This window comes from Oncorhynchus nerka, linkage group LG9a (genome assembly GCF_034236695.1).
Source record: "Oncorhynchus nerka isolate Pitt River linkage group LG9a, Oner_Uvic_2.0, whole genome shotgun sequence".
Taxonomy (NCBI): Eukaryota; Metazoa; Chordata; class Actinopteri; order Salmoniformes; family Salmonidae; genus Oncorhynchus; species Oncorhynchus nerka.
In genome coordinates, this window is record NC_088404.1 from 45,446,186 (window position 1) to 45,464,909 (window position 18,724).

Consider the following 18,724-nt stretch of genomic DNA (forward strand, 5'->3'; position numbering starts at 1 on the left):
TGCACATGTAATGTGTGTTTTTGTAGCGAAGGTCTGGACTAGGAATGAATTGGCAGAGATGAAAATGAGCGTGGAGGTGGTCCGACACATTTACAAAGCACACGCCAGGGCAGCATTTATTTTGAGGGGGGAAAAAGCTGAAAAGGGAGAACATGGATTCCATTAGAGTAACATTTAGGAGAGAACTGCCTTGAGGTGCCAAAGGTTGTTAAGTTATGTTTCTCGTTTGCTTCTCTGCTGACTTCTCTCTTCATGCCAATGCTTTCTAGAAGTTCTTGTTCAAACAACTGTTACTGTGGACTTTATCCCCGTTCCCCACACAGTTTTCCAGTGAAAGTCCTGGTCCACACAGGGTCTAGTTTCTCAATTTCTGAGAATATTTTGGCAATAAAACAGCCTTTTTGCCTCATGCAACATCACTGCCAAAGAACATTGCTTTTAGTAGAAAAATAACTAACAATTGGTTACTACAGTATCTGCCATACCCCAGTATATTGCTGCCAATATGCATATATTTGGTTTACTTCGGTGTTTGGGAATGTTCTATTTGCTCTAGTTGTGGGTGTTTTGTTCTCAGTATTGCGCTGTAACTGTCAAATCAGAGAGCTCAGGAAATCAGAGCCTCCAGTACATGCGTCTGCAATATGAATACCTGGTAAGAAGCTGGTAGCTAGGGGTTTAGTGATAAGCTCACTGACATGATGCCTGTATAAGCCTTTTGTTTTGAGAGGGCCTGTCCCTCATGGACTTCATTACTGTGTGAGGGGTATTTGTTACACTGAGGCGTGGGTATATTACTGCAAACCCAATATTTATAAGCAACAAAGACCAATGGAAAGGCTGATTCTTTTATTTGTGGATAGGGCCCAGTGGATCAAAGGGAATGCCACAGGCTATATGGTGCAGGTGACTGTAAAGGCAGGTTTCATTACAGCATATTTCTCTGGGCTGGGAATGGTTTCCTGCCTCACTCACACGCACTGAGAGGGACATATGCTTCTACTTTCCCTCTTTCGAGTTCAGGCCAGTTGGAGAACCTTAGCATTCAACCAGAGGAGTGCTTTTTCTGCCAGGTCTATGGCCTAATCCTGTTTGCAGTGCCTGGAGTCTTGTGAAAGAGCGAAGAGCAAATGGTTTCTCATAAAAGTACTTTTCTGTTATTGCATTATATATAATATGGAGAACATGGGTAGAAGTAACCTAGTAGTGACCAAGTGCGTGTGCCTTGTTCAAAATGCCTTGTTTACATTCTGCGGCCTCAGACACATTATGGGCTAAGTGCAGTGTCAGCTAAGCAAATCAAAGTCCAACGGGCATTTGGCGACTGATAGAGATAGATAATATAGGTTAATCTAATAGTAAAGGGTTATTCATGCCAAATATCCTCTGTGCTGATGCAGTATAGCCTACTGGCCATTTTCTGTAAGGAAGTGTATACCCTTCTATAGCCTACTTTTCTTGAGCAGATGTAGATAAATCATCCTGCACTGGACCAAGATGGACTCACTTTGTCACTGATGTTTTGACATCCACTGTAGCCTACACAATATATTTTACAGGTCAAAATTATTCTGTCACATAAAAAATTACATTATCTTTGATTCTAAGCCTAAACACACCAATCGTTTCAATACAAGCTACGTTTGTATGCTACTTTATATGAAGTAGATATTTGACGGACGCTTTATAGAAACGTAGCTTGTTATGGAAGTATATTTATTGGAGCTGTCAGGTGACTTTAAAAAAAATCCAGTTTTACATTGCAAAGACTGTTAAATCACCAGGAAATCACCTCAAAGTGGTTTTAATGTAGGAAATGTGTACCCAATTATTCCCATGCATATATAGAGTAGCATTATGTGATCACATCCAAATGTAATCAAGATTTGAAATGATTATGTTTTGTACTATATCTGTTTGCGCTTCTTGCGGTCAATATGCAGTACACATTATTTATAATTATGTTCCTGGTCGGCTCCCGACCTGCCGATCAAGAAAACTGAATGTAATTGGGCACCCCTCGCACAAATCACAGATGATCCATTACATGGAGCAGATACTCCAGTGTACACTGTAACAATGAAAATAAACGTCTTCAAAAATGGAAGGCAGTCGGGAGGCAAGATCAGGTGGGACCATTCTAGCCAATGAGAGGGCAGATACGCTTGTGGAACAACAGACACAAGTCCGATATAAAGTATTATTTCTCAAAGTTGCCGGGATGTCAAGTGTCCTACTTATATCAGTACAATTGTAAGAAACTACGCATTACGAAACTTATGTTCGATCAAATAAGCCACACGTTGCAAATAAGCCGTTACATTTTTTTGTCAGCCAAATTCGGCATTCATTGACCTCCATACCAAAACTCCTCGCTTGGTGAGCGGAAAAAACGCCACCTGCTAGAGAAGATAGATATTGTGCCCAGTTAGTCCTCTCGCTTTGCCTCTTCCTCTCTGCATAAAGTAACTGTATGTCTAGTGACGTCATCTAATTTCCGTTTCCATTCTCGTCAGTGCCTCTGCCTATTAAGGCAGACTGGAGTAGCTTTCCAACAAGAATATAAAAAGTAACGATTAAGACTCCAGCTCGGATTTTTAACTTTCTTTTGCACAAATAACCCGAATAATGGAGTCGGGGTTATGGAATTAAAGCCACGACCACTAGCAATGGACGTTCTCCTTGTGGAATTACTGTTTTATAGCAGCTTGCTCTCTCTGGTTCGTGGTAAGTAGCGTGTTTCTGCTCGGACTCTGCAAAGTTCTGGGAAGCAATGTGGCTATAGCTACGTGATATGTGAATGTATCTCGCTAGAGGTCGGTAGTTATAGTAGCCATAAGTTTATATTTTAATATTTTAGAGTTTAATAGACTCTAGCATGTCTTTGCGTGTATTTTCTTTTAAATATTATACGTTTGAGTCTTTTCTTTCCAAGTTGGATACTGACTGTGTGGCAAGACAATCGCAGGAGTTCACTCAAGCCGAAACTGTCTCTTGCTTTCACAATGTATCAGCAATAGTGAAACGTTCAAAACCCAAAATATGAAATTAGACATTTTATTCTGCGCAACTTTACTTAATTATTGAGGGGAACTGCAAAAGTTCATTTTAGAGCCTATACTCCGAGGCCTCAATGTACTGCGATTGATCGCCGGTGTCGGGTGTCATTTGGGAGTCCTTGATTTTCTGCTTGTAAGTGCGAGAAAGTTTGTGGGAAAGTGAAGGACAAGTTGTTTCTCTTTTTTTTCCCAAAACTTTTTTAAGTAGCTAACCACAAATACCCAATGAGATGGGTGAGACAGTTTTTCTGAAGGTGCCCAAAAAAATCATTGAATAGGCAAACACATATTTTGTAAGATGGATCGTCAAACCACTAACAAAATGCATTTGACCATTTTACTTACATATTTTTGTAAATACTAGAAATCACACAAAACATCTCTAAAAGTCTAGAAGTGGGTTTAGTTCTAAAGATGTTCTTGATTTGTGTGTACGTTATTAGCCAGCTGTTTCCAATAGTTTGACTAGGGCTGAATGGACTATATATAGATTCAATATGCCTAGAAATAAATCAATATATTATTTCTGTATGCAGTTTAGCATGATTGTACACAATTAGTTTGAAAGAAGTAGAAAGAGTGAATTTTTTGGGTTTTATGGCCATTCTTTTAAATGGAAAATGTCAGATTAATGCCCACTTAATTCTTAAAATCCTTTCCCCCAGCATTGATTTGGGCAAGTTATCATATACAGTGCCTTCAGACCCTGGACTTTTCCCACATTTTGTTGTTTTACAGCCTGAATTGAACATGTATTAAATTCAGCTTGTGTGCCACTTGTCTACATACAATAACCCACAATGTCAAAGTGGAATTTTGTTTTGAGATGTATGTTTATAGTTAAAAGCGTGAATGTCTTGAGTCAAAAGTATTCAATCCCTTTTCTAATGGTAAGCCTAAATACGTTCTGGAGTAAAAATGTGCTTAACAAGTCACAATAAGGTGCATAGACTGACACTGTGCAATAATAGTGTTTAACATGATTTTTGAATGACTACCTCATCTCTTTACCCCACACATACAATTATCTGTGAAGGTCCCTCAGCCGGGATGTGAATTTCAAACACGGATTCAATCACAAAAACCAGGGTGGTTTTACAATGCCTCGCAAAGAAGTGCACCTATTGGTCCAGGGTGGTTTTACAATGCCTCGCAAAGAAGTGCACCTATTGGTCCAGGGTGGTTTTACAATGCCTCGCAAAGAAGTGCACCTATTGGTCCAGGGTGGTTTTACAATGCCTCGCAAAGAAGTGCACCTATTGGTAGTTGGGTAAAGTGTTTTTTGTATTTTTATAAAGCAGACACTGAATATCCTTTTGACCATGGTGAAGTTATTAATTACACTTTGGATGGTGTATCAATAGATGCAGTCACTACAAAGATACAGGCGTCCTTCCTGTTTCAGTTGCCGGAGAGGAAGAAAGCTGCTCAGGGATTGCACCATGAGGCCAATGGTGACTTTAAAACACATTTAATGGCTGTGGTAGGAGAACTGACGATGGATTCAACAGCATTATAGTTACTTCACTATACTAAGTGACTGACTGAAAAGGAAGTCTGTACAGAATAAAAAATATTCCAAAACATACATCCTGTTTTGCAATAAGGCACTAAAGTAATACTGCAAAAAATGTGTCGAAGATATTACCTTTTGTCCTGAATGCAAAGCATTATGTTTGGGGCAAATCCAACACATTGAACACAGCTCTTCATATTTTCAAGCATGGGGTTGGCTGCATCATGTTATGGATCTGCTCTTCATCGGCAATGACTAGGGAGTTTTTTATTTGTATAAAAAGAGACTGAATGGAGCTAAGCACAGGCAAATTCCTAGAGGAAAACCTGGTTGTCTGCTTTCCAACATGAATGCAACATGAGTCTTCTACTTTGACATTATAGTATTTTGTGTTGATGATAATTAAATCTAAGAGGTGTGAATACTTTATGAAGGCACTGTAATCCTATATTGCCCTCTGACTAGTATCAATCAAAAATAAAATCATTATTTTTATGTATGATTGTATTCATTTAAATAACACTCACATTATACATCCAAGGTAAGATTCAGCCCTTTAGTCACTTCAGTGTTTAAAATGTAAAAACCAAGTTTGACCATGTTCAGTAACTGTTGCTTTCTTGTGACTGCATATCATAAATCAATCCCTTCAGATCTATTTTTCCAATAGATCTCAGTTTTGGCTAATTGTTCTTCTGTGAAAATAAAGCCTTGCAGTGAATGGGAAGATTTGCACGACTTGAGGCGTGAATGTTATTCCATTCCATGGGTGAAGAATGTAGTCTATAGATTTAATCTTTTTCGCACATCAGTTTTTGAAATATGAGTAGCTTATTTGTTTAATTTCAGCTGGGGATGTGGAGAGGACGTTTAGCTGAAGTCTGTACACTGTAACAGGCAGTCTAGATTCCCCATGGGTCCCCCACTCCCTTTTCCTTAACACCTACTCTTCCTCACAACCTCAAGACACCACACACAGCACAGCACTCTGATAAGGCTTTGGAGCCAGGGAGGTGTTCTTCCTCCCAACCAGAACAAGAAAATAAGTGGGAGGGAATCACTTCTCAAACTGAGCACAGTGCTAGAGCAATGGAGGCTTTCTGCCTTCCTTCCTTTCAGGACACTTCTGAAGCTCGTAGAGTAGACACCCCCTTCCCTTCACCCCCTGTCTCTCCTCCCAGTGGAGGGCCAGCTAATCCTGGTGACAAGCTCAGACTCCTCAGCTGTTCCTTTGTGCTCCCTCTTCCACAAACGATCCAGGTGTTCCTAACTCGCCCCCTTTTCAAATGACTGACTGGAAAAGCTGGTATGATGCAATGTTGATAAGTCATTTGAACTGGCAGAGAAAAATGGCAGGGCAGCTATTGACTTAGTTAGACTTACTAAGAAATAGGTTTATGTTTTTTGGACCCTGTGTAAAAGTAAAACAGAGCAGACTGGTATGCATTGTATCCCAAGCTGTGTGCCCTTGAGCAGAATTGAGTTTCTTATTCAGGTAGTAAGTAGCCTATCTGATAGGCTGTACTTTCCTCCCTCTTTGAGCCATCTTTTTTAAAGCTTTAAGTGTAAAATTCATGTGAGGCATAGTGCATTTATGTTTCTGAACCCTATATTTTTATATACCCAGTCTCTTAATTTCTCGCTTCACGGTGGGCCCATCTTCGGAGAGTGCATTTCTCCTGAGTGCCAGAGCTTTCATTGTGCGTTTTCAAGGAAGTTTCCAGGTTCCTCCTGCTGTTTTATACAGATGGAAAGTTCTTCATTGAGTGTTGCTGAGAAAGAAAATGAAATACTGTCGAGGGGGGGACAGAAACATAAGCTTTGAAGATGGACCTGAACAGGGACTAGCACTATAGTGTTTTTGTTTAGGGTCAGCCATTTTGATATAAACTAGACTTCCAGTGTATAGAGTTGCTGATTGCCTCACCGGCAAGATATTTTTCAAGGTTGTTAAACTATATCCTTATAGCTACAGCCCCAAATGAAAATGTGGCCTATAGGCTGTTCATTTCTATGTCTGTATTAGCTGGCTTGATAATCCAACTGTTGGAGCCACTTGACCATGATGATAGGCAAATAAGGAACCACATTCTTGTCAGTGAAGGATCGTGCCTGGGAGCCAGTCATGGATGTTTAGGAAAGAGCTGGCATTGTTTGGTAGACTGGCTTCTGGCCCTGCCTCCTGGGATTGTGCATTTGGGGCAGAGACCTAGAGCGACTGCTTTGCAGCATGTGGAGTGGACAGGCCTCTGCTCAGATCTCATAAAAAGTGCAGCTGTTGAGTTTTGTAATCCCCACTGTTATGTATCCACTGGGGGCTGAGGTGTCAAGAATCCTCCCTGATGGCTTTCGGTGGTCCCTCTCGTGCTCTCTCTCTGGGCCTCCACATTCTGCTATCTTTTTAGGAATGCCTTTGGATTACCAATGGGGCGTATTTGTTTTCAACACTCCAATGTCCAATACACACGGCCACTTACTTCCAAGCTACATCCTTGCGATCTCATAATAAGTATAGTCTACTTGTTGTATGCCACATGTTGACTAGGCCTAGTTTCTAGAGACTTTCTCTGATTGTGGCATTTTTGTAGCCGAGTTCTCCGTACCTTTAGGCAGTGATAGTGTTCTGTTCCTCTCCAGGTCACTACTCTATTGACCTATGAACCTTGTGATTCAGAGAAAGGAAAGAGACTCACGTGGCCTTATGGGAGAATTAGGCTGTGACTTGTGGCTTTAAAGCTTCTTCTCTATCTTTATTTCTCCACTAGTACCAGTGTGATAGCCATCTTCTGTATTTCTCACTGTCTAACATGTGCACATAAAATCATGGTCTAAGGAAGGTTATGTTGGACATGTAGGCCTAGATATAGGGAGGATGGGGTAGAAACTAAAGTATGAGGTCTCCCATCACATTTAAATGTGTAGCTCATCTCAGTTCATTTGCCTCACAGCCCTTTTGTAGTCAATAATGAGGAGTTGTGTTCTGAGGATGTGTAGACGGGCAGTAAATTGTGGTTAGTCTGGGTTTTAATCTTGTTCAGGGGGAGGAAGTTCTCCTTAGCAGCAACAAGCTGATGTCCACAGCAGCTTCACAACAGCTCCAACATGGTCTATGATTAGTCGGTTAGGCCTACAGGTTTGGACTGAAGGTTAAACAAGTGAAACAAGAGAAAGTTGGAACATGTTTTGACAACTTTATATGTAAAACATTGCTGACGGTGGCATCTTTTTATTATTATTTTTAATTTAACCTTTATTTAACTAGGCAGTTCAGTTAAGAACAAATTCTTATTTATAATGACGGCCTACCGGGGAACAGTGGGTTAACTGCCTTGTTCAGGGCAGGACAACATATTTTTACCTTGTCATCGCTGGGATTTGATCCAGCAACCTTTTTGTTACTGGCCCAATGCTCTAACCACTAGGCTACCTCTCTCCTCTCCGCAAGCATTGTCAGTGCTTTCTGCCAGTGATGACCTCAGTCTGTGTGTATGCATCCAATGCCCCCATCCCAATCAGCAGTCACTGAGTCACCACTTGCTTACTGGGTGGCACATTATGCAATCCAGCTTTTGCTATTGGCTTTCACTCTCCTTGTGGAATATGTAACTTGATTCTAAACATAACTAACATGAAAGGTCATGGGCTTCTCTTCGTCACATTTCAACCTAAATGAGAGTAGGGTATAATGGCTGTGTACCTTATTTAAAATAAAATAAAACATTAAAATAAAAATTTCTTTTCATTTTCCTCAGGATCTCCCTTGCTGCTGTTTGCCAACCGGCGGGATGTGAGGCTGGTGGAGGTGGGGAGGCCGGAGTCGGCGGTGGTGGTCAGTGATCTGGAGGATGCTGCTGCCGTGGACTTCCTCTACTCTGAAGGACTCATCTTCTGGACCGACGTCAGCGAGGAGGCCATCAAGCAAACCTACTACAATCGGTCCACCCACTGTAAGCGTTACAGCGCCGCATGCCAGTTAGGGACTTATGTTGTGTTGGCTTCCATTTGTAAGTGTGTTAAATATGTGTTGTTTTTAAGTTGGTTGCAAATATAATTAAACATTTAATATATTCTGCAAAGCATAGATGAACTGGAAAAAAGATACAACCTAAGCTAAATCTAGCTAATCGCACAAGAATGTCACTATTAATGGAGGGATGTTGATAAGTGTAGACCTAAGTGTTCCCACTGAAATATTGGCATTTGTTTCCAGCTGTGAAAGAGGCCATGGGCACAGGGCAGACTGTTGTCGTGTCGGGCCTCGACTCCCCCGACGGACTGGCTTGTGATTGGTTGGGCCGTAAACTATACTGGACTGACTCGGAGACCAACCGCATTGAAGTGGCCAATCTGGATGGCACCTCTCGGAAAGTGCTCTTCTGGTTAGACCTGGACCAGCCCCGGGCCATCGCCCTGAACCCAGCCCACCGGTGAGTCTCTGGCCTGACCTCGTTGTCTCCCCTGACTGGGACATGGTTCAGGGTGGGTTCCTGGGTCATGTATCCGCACTAGCCTCCCCTTCCCTCATGTGTATTTCTGGTTCATGCATGCATCCGTTGGTTGAAGAGCGAGGGTGGAAAACCTTTTCAGTTGGGTCTGTTTCCTGTTGTGTTGCGTAGATCCTCTGGAGTTGACCCCTTTTCTCTCATAGGGCACTGTTTCTAATTCTATGTCAGGGACTAAGGTTGTGTATCCGTTGTTAGCATTGTTGAGTCAGTGAAATTCCACCTCAGTCAGTGGAAATTAATGCAGGAATACCTTTTTAGTTGATGGATTTAGCGCAAGTCGGTGCTATTTTTGAATGTGTATGGTTTATTAACATTTGGACTTTAAACCCCAATAACCTGTTTTTTAAAAATAATATATTTTTAACTCTTTAGCATAGCGATATAAAAACCTAAAACAGATTATGGTGGCAAGAGTTTAACTCTCCGTATAAAGAAGTGAAATACTGTACGATAAACCAAGTAAGATTTGTGTTACTCGTTTGTTGAATTCTTTCTCTGAAAGACATTTGTTCATCTTGAAGCACAAAAACACAATACATTAGCCATTTTTAGGTTCTTGCAGTCTTTCTGTTTTGAGATCTCTCCTTTTGAGTATAGCTCCTGCCGCCCTCAGTAGTGTTTTTTTTGGGGGGGTGGAATAGTGGGGCCCGGGAGAGAGGGAAGGTGTTCAGTCCTTGGTAGGCCAGGATCCAGTTATAGCCTAGTTCAGCTAGCGCTGGTGGATTGTGTGTTTAAGCTAACATATATTTTGATTTGCCAACATTTACTTACTGTGATGAGCTGAGGTGGTGTCGGGTGGAAGGCCGTTCTCAACCACATCACCTAATATGAGATCATTATTTAGAGGTGCCATTTATGTCCCATGTTGATACTCATTTCATTACGTTGATTATTAGTTTAGAAGCAACTCTAGATGAAACTTTTTTATTTCACAAATACTATCAATTATGCGTATACCTAACAACCATTTATGCATAATAGGCTGTCTTGAATGTGTCTCAAATGCGAGTTGACATGTGTTGCTTTTCCCTTCTGTCCTTGCTTTGCCCTCATGAGGCTAAGAGTTTAATTCCTAGACAGCACAGCCATTGTTCTTCATGCTCTTTGTTCAACCAATAACTTCATTCTAATGGAGGTATAGGAGCAGGGAAGCTCTTAATTGTGAAAAATGTGCTAGCTGAGTTTGGCACCATTGGCAAACTAATATGTTAGGTCTCTGGGGAGGGGGGGGGGGGGGGTGTTCACGCTTGGTCTCCCTGCTGGCATTAGGTTTAAGAGTTTCCGATGGTGGGTGACATGCTTGCTGTCGTACCACATGCTAAATGAATGAATAATCAGGCTTCTCCAAACTCCCGTTTCCTGACGCCTTAATTGTATTTTCTACCCGGCTGGACAAAGGAATGCTGTTTTGTGGCTGTTCACCGTGTCAGTTGGTGCACAGTGTTACATTCTAATCAGCTACTGGGTCCCTGACACGTAGGCGATCCATTCTGGCACAAATCTACAAGTCAGACTTTTCCTATCAAAAGACATGGAATTTAAAAAAGATCTTTGCTTTTATTGGCTCTTGTTGGAACATGATGTCTGAGAGTTAGTTGCTCGTACAGTATATCCATTTTTGGGGGGGGTTTAGAATGCAACTGAAACCCACAAGGTGCTCTGCTCTCACAGGGCCTAGAGTTAAGGAATTCACATCATCCTGACTAATGCGCGTCAGGGGGGCTCTGGGAACATGGAGCTATCCCTAATGTTACAGAAGTATACCAAACATTATGACCCTCTCATTCCTGGACCTTTGGACCATTCTTGATTCACACACTAAACTGTTGAGTGTGGGAAAAACCCTGCAGTTTTGCAGTTTGACACAAACCGGTGCGCCTGGCACACACATACTATCATACCCAGTTCAAAGGCACCTAAATATTCTGTGTTGCCCATTTATCCTTTGAGTGGCACACATTCACAATCCATGTCTCGAGGCTTAAAAATCCTTCTTTCACCTGGTCAGTCTGTCATGGAAACGGCAGTTAATGTTTTGTATACTCAGTGTATCTGCTTTCTAGCTGACCTTGTACAACACTGGAACAACACTGATGTTAGTGACCCAAAACTGACCTCTGAGTGTCTTTCTTCTTATTGTGAGTAGCCTATGAGTAGTAGTAAGACAGTCTACCACACCCAATACTTTCTCTAGCCAGTTTGTTAAATGGAAAAACAGAGTAAGCCATAGACCAGGACAACCGGGAAACCTGGAGGCAGCTCATACATTGTTCATAAAATTCTGCACGTTTGTGCCAGGTTATTTTACAACAGTTTTTCAGTTCTAACACCATTTTGATTCTGTCCATTTTAACATGTGCTACACGGCCAAAAGTATGTGGACACCCCTTCATATTTGTGGCTTCTGCTTTTTCTGCCACACCCGTTAGTGACAGTTGTATAAAATTGAGCACACAGCCATGCAAACTCCATAGGTGGCAGAATGGCCATACTGAAGAGCTCAGTGACTTTCAACGTGGCAGCGTCATAGGATGCCACCTTTCCAATAAGTCAGTTGGTAGTTTCTGCCCCAGTCGACTGTAAGTGCTGTTATTGTGAAGTGGAAACGTCTAGGAACAACAATGGCTCAGCCGCAAAGTGGTAGGCCACACAAGCTCACAGAAAGGGGCTGCAGAGTGCTGATGCATGTAAAAATTGTCTGTCCTCTGTTGCAACACTCACTACAGAGTTCCAAACTGCCTCTGGAAGCAGCGTCAGCACGAGCTGTTCGTCAGCACGAGCTGTTCGTCGGCAGGGTTTCCATGGCCAAGCAGCCGCCAGAAGCCTAAGATCACCATGCGCGTCGGCTGGAGTGATGAATCACGCTTAACCATCTGGCAGTCTGACAGATAAGTCTGGGTTGGTGGATGCCAGAAGAATGCTACCTGCCCGACTGCATAGTGCCAACTGTCAAGTTTGGTGGAGGAGGAATAATGGCCTGGGGCTGTTTTTCATGGTTTGTGCTATGCCCCTTAGTGCCAGTGAAGTGAAATCTTAATGCTACAGCATAGAATTACATTCTCAACAATTCTGTGCTTCCAAGTTTGGGGAAGGACCTTGTTTTAGCATGACAATGCCCCAGTGCACAGAGCAAGGTCCATACAGAAATGGTTTGTCGAGATAGGTGTGGAAGAACTTAGCTGGCCTGCACAGACCCCTAACCTCAACCCCATCGAACATCTTTGGGATAAATTAGAACACCGACTGCGAGCCAGGTCTAATCGCCCAACATCAGTGTCTGACCTCACTAATAATACCCTTGTGGCTGAATGGATGCAAGTCCCTGCAGCAATGTTCCAACATCTAGTGGAAAGCCTTCCCAGAAGAGTGGAAGCTGTTATAGCAGCAAAAGGGGGGACCAACTCCATATTAATGCCCATGATTTTGGAATGAGCTATTTGACGAGCAGGTGTCTATATACTTTTGGCCATGTAGTGTACGTAGGGTAATTTATATTTGCTGGTGGGCTAACCTGTCCATCCACCACCTCAGCGGTCTATGAATATAAATGTAACATGCCTAATGTAGCCTCCATTCAATGCAGTGCAAATTAGAGCCACTGCAGGTATTCTGGGAACAACATGCAGACTACGACTTGGAGATCTGCCAAGTTTTAAGATTTCTATCAGGCGTTATCAGAGGACATGAGAATGTGTGTGCGTGTTAAAGGTGAGAACGTTGTAAACTAAATTGGGATCCTAAACGTTAAGAAAAATCCCTAACTCAAATTATTTTTATTCACACAACTACCACTAACAAGTCCTGATCATAAAGCTTTTTAAATTTTTTTTTTTTTTTTTTTTTTTACAAATACCTAACACAACGATGCGGTAGTGTTAGTTGGAGAAAAAAGTCATTTTTTTTTCTTTAGATCGAGCGGCTCTAAAGTGACGAGGGGCGCAGAGATGGCAACCAAGTCGACTTATTGCTAGTTTTCATTGCATAGTACCTGTCTTGACTTTATCAAACCGAGAGAAGCTAGTTAATGTTAGCTAGGCTAATTGAGACTTCATAACTTCGACTGTGTGCGTTCTCCCTGTCCGAATCCTACAGTAAAGAACTCCATTCAGATGACATAGCAGCCTCCTTGTTGGCTCTTGGTGTTGTAGCCTGTCTTTCTCAATTAACTTGTAGTTCTGTCATTTTAATTCAGTCTTCCATTAATTGCCTAGATATATATAATAACTTGCCACATGGAGGCTCTAGCTCCGACTGTAGCCTAGTGCCGGTTTGATGACTTTCACGACAACAGGAACAAGCTACACGCACTACTCTCTTGTGAAAAGCAAGAGTACCAGCAGCATAAATGATACAGTGGGAAGTGCAATGAAGATGTGTACTGTTGGGGGGTGCTTGTTGAAACCCTGGACAAGCACACCTGATTCAACTCATCAAGCCCTCATTGAGTTGAAAGAGGTGTGTTTGTCAAGGACCATTGGGTGTGTTCGGGTGCTGTTTACTTATTGACTCTAATTTTCTTCCTCAGCTATATGTACTGGACAGACTGGGGGGAGGAGCCTCGCATCGAGAGGGCGGGGATGGACGGCAGCAACAGGAAGATCATCGTGGAGGTGGACATCTATTGGCCGAACGGTCTCACCATTGACCTGGACGAACAGAAACTGTACTGGGCCGACGCCAAGCTGAGCTTCATCCACAGAGCTAACTTGGATGGCTCCTCACGGTCAGTCTGTTCTCATTATTAGTTTGTACACCCTTTGTGCAAAAGCAGCCAGGGATCTGACTGAACCGTAGCGCTGGACTCAACTTAATTTCAGAGGATGAGACTGCTGAAACCTCCAATCCAAACACATTTGACTCTGGAGGTCCCAATCCAAACATTGGCTCTGCATGTAGGCCCAGTTGTGACCCCCTCCCTCTGTGGTTCTCTAAACTGGAGATTACCTCTGCCATACTGTTGAAACCCTATCTGACTTGGCATTATAGTTGTGATTGGGGCCCTCGGGGCATGGGTTGACTTTCCTTTGTGTAACTTGGATTTAATGGCCGTGTTCATAAAGAGAGGGCGGTATACCGTATTTTACTATATACCGGTATTGATGGATGGACCGGTTTGGGTTTTTACTTAGTTTTATAACCGTATTTCATTGTTTGATTTGTTAAATGTGATGCTCAACTCCAGCACGTGTAATATCTGTTTTTATAGTTTACTCCGTTTGCTATTTAAGTCTTTGTGCTCCTGCTCCATGCTGCTTCCCACACCAAGCCCTGCCCACTGTCACTCAAGGAGAGGGCAGCTACTCAACCACAGTCGGAGCACTTTCTTGCTGTTAACCTGGCACTGCAGTCTGCATGGTCAGATGGAGGCAACGAGATGTTGGTGACATGGTGCTTTCCACAAGAGTTCTCTAATTACACTATTAGTTTATTTTCTGCAAACTATCTGCTGGTTTGTATTAGCAAGTTGTGGCTGAAATAAATATTGTAAGCTGCTAATATAGCTGGATAGCTAGCTTGCTAAATTTCCTAAGTCAGCGCAAACGTAGCTATTTAATACAGCATGTTGCCAGTGCTCGTGTAGGCCTAGACGATCATGTTTGTGCAACGGTATCTTCGAAGCATGAATATGTTAGCTAGTTATATGAGGTAATAAAACATGTTAAATGACATCTAATTTGGGTCACCTAGAAATACTGACCAACACTTTGGCACCTACCCTGTGAATAATTCCTCCCAGTCTTATTATTTCGTTGTCATGTCAAACAACAATGTATTCAAGGTGCTGCCCACTATATTCCAAGTATAGAATTTGAATAATCATTCATGCTGAGCAGTTAGTGCTTATTGAGGTTTGTTTTATTTTTTAATTTTTTTTATCATAATTTTTGGTTACACGCATTCAAATTTTTTGAACTTTTTAATTGAACTCCAATGCCAAAAGTAGTTAACATTGAAAATATTGCATTGTCTCTCAGGTCTGCATTGGGTAGACATCAATAGAAAAATGGCAAATTACTATGAAATAAAATATTTCCGTTGTGGATATTACTTTGTTTTTAATTGATTACTTAATTTTTCATTTCTTGAAGTCATGTCATCTCTGCTCAGGCAGTAGCAGTCTGCCAGCCAGACAATGTTCTGTGCTCCCCATACTGTATTTAGTCATCCTGTTTAGCTAGGCTAGCCTGACGAAGCATGCTGCAGAGCTGTCTGACTAAATCATAGTTCTTCAAAATAGATAAGGCATACTTTCACGAACTGTCTCTATCCTTCTCGTTGTGTATGTTCCTCTCATGCAGTCTGTGTGCTAACATAACAGGAGTAAAAGTGTATCCATCTGTCAGAGACGGATAAAAACGGGCACAATAGATTATGGTCATTGTTCTTGCTTTTAACTAGGTTGAATATTTGCTTGATGACTACACCGCCGTTCAGCCCAGCGTCCAACACAGTTCTTGACATGATTTCTCTTGTGAATGATTTGATTTAATTCTAGAGAGACGGCGCCTTGGGCTCACCAAAAAAACAAACTAAATGTAATTCATGTAATTGAACCAACTTTGGTCAATTAGGTGTTTAATAACAAAAAAATGACATGTTGGTCAATCGCTCAGCGCTAATAATCATATTTCCAAGGTTCCAACAGTTCACCTATTAACTAAGCGTATGTATTTTTTGCCCATATCGTGTGGCACAGTGTGGAAATGATAACGGAAATGCAGAAAATTGAACACTATAAAACAATTAGAATGGCAAAAGCCCCATTTTTGAAATCATGTATAATTTATGCGTTGCCACCCTAGGGTCATGAACTAATCAAAGCATAATTAGTATTTTTATTATTAAAACTCAAAATACGGTCAAATGTGAAACATGTTGTGCTAACATTTTGGCCATATTGCCCAGCCCTAAAGAGAGCCCTTCTCTCGTGAGAAGACTGCTTTCTTCAGGGTGGAGAGTGGATGCCGGTTTTCTCGAGATCAATGCAGTTGCAATACCCTCGTTTGTTTAACTCCCTCAGGACCAGATTGCCCAGTGTGTTTTGTCAATTTGAAATGAAGTTGTAATTTATAACTTGAGGATAAGATGCACCATGGTGGAACTGTTTCTTGCCAACTGTAATCTAATTGCATGCCTCCAGTAATGGTACTCAGAATTATCGTAAGCACTCTTACAGAGGAAAGTCAACTTCACCCCAGAAGTAGTTTCTGTTAGCGTTTACCTCTAAAAGCGAGACGTTTTTGCCTTTCATGTGCAACACATTCTTGACACGTCTGATTTAATGGAGCAGTTTGTAGTATGTTTTCAACGGCAGCTTCAAACATGCACACGTTCCAACTTCCAAGTACGTCGAATGTGAAATAGCTGTGAAATCTGGTGTAATTATATATATATATTTTCTCTCCCAACCCCTCGTTCTTCACACGCTATTAAAGTTTTGGAGAAAACATGCTGTCGCCCTCCTCGACCTTACCCTTCTGAAAAGGAATCCATTTACCTACCAGCCAACCCTCCACAGTCTGGTGATTGATGAGGGCCTCAACAGAATTCTGCTTTCTGTATCAGGATTCTTAACACTTGTGCAATGGCATGCCATGCTTTGATCCTGCATTTTATTTATGTCCTCACAGAGCTGACTGGCTGTTGGCCTGACTGTGCGTCGTCTGGCGGCGCGAAGGGGCGCCCTACTGGATGAGGCTGCGCTCGGTGCTCTGTGCTGCTCTGGCTTTGATAGACTACTGCTCTGACTGACTTCCCCACTGAATCAGGACCGTTAGTACAGGGCCGTGGCTACCGTTCCCCTGTTAAATAGTTTACCAGATGCTGCATTAAAGTCTGACAGGCTGATTTGTTCAATTTTCCCTTGGAAAGGGCTTGGTGCGGCTCCTGAACTGTTCCATGACGTCACTACGTGTTCCAACGCGTCCTCTTTAGGGTCTGACTGAAATCCCAACCAGGGGGCTCTCACTTGTTGTTAACTCATTTCCACTGCCACTTGTTATTTTTGGTATGAATTTATTGCTACTCAGACAGTCTGGGTTTTTGCTATGGCCAGGACGATACCTGTTTCGCAATACTCGTTAGTATCGTAACAAAACACTGAACTTCTTTAAGAAAACGGCTCTAATATTGGAAACAAACATTGTCATCCAGTGTCAGTTTATTTTCCAAGCAATGGCACACTATTACATGCAGCAGGTTTCTGCTTCGGGTTCATTTTTGCTATGGAAGAAGTATTGCTGGTTTTGTGAAGGCCCTAGTTTTTGCCATTTACTGCTGTTTGGTGTCATGACATTCACACTTGTAGAACGATTTAGACTCACAACTCAACATCTCAACTGATACTCCTCTTCATTGCTTTCCAATTTTACTCTTTACAAATATACCGTCTAAGCATGGATTGGTACTGATGGTTAAAAAGGTGTGCTGATCCATAAATGGTGTTTTGAATTCACAGGGAGACTGTGGTGGAGGGCACCCTCACCCACCCGTTTGCCCTCACCCTGTCAGAGGAGACTCTGTACTGGACAGACTGGCAGACCCGCTCCATCCACGCCTGCAACAAACACACTGGAGACAAGAGGAGGGAGATCCTCAGTGGAATCTACTCCCCCATGGACATCCAAGTGCTGGGTCCAGATAGACAGCCAGACAGTAAGTAGTGCTGGATCCAGACAGACAGTCTGTAGTGCCTCTTGAATATCTCCATGGTACTCATAATTAATGTTAGAGAGCACAACATAACAGATTGTCTGCGTTATGATTCCCATCTGTGTGTCTATGATTATGTGTGTTGGGAGGTAGTGAAAAAATGGATGACTTTGGCAGTGTGTAAACATTGGCACCCCTGTGTTTGGAGAGTGAATGATGACGAACACCACCATTATGGTGGGTTGCGTCTCGCAAGGAGTTTGGGGAGGGCAGGTGATATAAAGGTAGGAGGCTTAGATAAGAAACTTTAGAGAGGACGACATTGCTATTTAGGAAGTAGGACATTTAGATAAACATTCACCAATAAATCCCCTAACCTGTATATCAAGCCGCCATAAATTCAATCCAAAAATGAGTTGGCTTAGACTTTGTGTGAGGAGTTTGAGCAATTTGGCCTTTGACTGTGGCCTGGTTGTAATCCTCCGTTAGTGCTGTGAGAAAGGGGAGGGTTGGTGTTTGCTGGTCCACTGTGCCAGCCGCTTGGGCTTTGTAGCTCTGTAGTGCCCTGCTGAGATTGGCAGAGCGTGACCCAGTAGACAGGGAAAATCACGCCACAGGACATCAAACTTTGTGGCACAGCTATTGTCTGAGCAGCGACCTTTTTTATTGTGGAACAAAAATATCACAGTTGGTTTAGTTTGAAAAATGTTTTTTCGGTTTTCAAGTTTTTCATCAATTGTTATGTTGTCAGAATGGTTCTCTCGAAGGAAGACGCTCAGTGTGGCTTTCAGTTTTAGGGACAGTTTCACCGACTTTCAGTGTTCTCTACTGACTTTGCTCTTTGCTCCCTCAGTCCAAACTCCCTGCAGTGTGGACAACGGAGGCTGCTCCCACCTGTGCCTGCTGTCCCCCATGCAGCCTTTCTACAGCTGTGCCTGCCCCACTGGCGTTAAGCTCAAGGAGGATGGGAAGACCTGCCGCCCAGGTAAGAG

The 18,724-nt window shown here is 42.4% G+C and overlaps 1 protein-coding gene across 1 annotated transcript in view; it reads left to right on the forward strand.

Annotated features, from left to right (window-relative positions):
• Nucleotides 1-2,499: 2,499 nt before the first annotated feature.
• Nucleotides 2,500-18,724, forward strand: part of lrp5 (low density lipoprotein receptor-related protein 5) — a 53,904-nt gene continuing 37,679 nt past the window's right edge. The window contains exons 1-6 of the mRNA XM_029668334.2: nucleotides 2,500-2,727; nucleotides 8,328-8,522; nucleotides 8,786-9,002; nucleotides 13,606-13,803; nucleotides 17,539-17,735; nucleotides 18,586-18,717. Coding sequence (XP_029524194.1) covers nucleotides 2,643-2,727; nucleotides 8,328-8,522; nucleotides 8,786-9,002; nucleotides 13,606-13,803; nucleotides 17,539-17,735; nucleotides 18,586-18,717 — 1,024 coding nt within the window. The 5' untranslated portion in view covers nucleotides 2,500-2,642. The remainder of the gene's footprint in view (nucleotides 2,728-8,327; nucleotides 8,523-8,785; nucleotides 9,003-13,605; nucleotides 13,804-17,538; nucleotides 17,736-18,585; nucleotides 18,718-18,724) is intronic.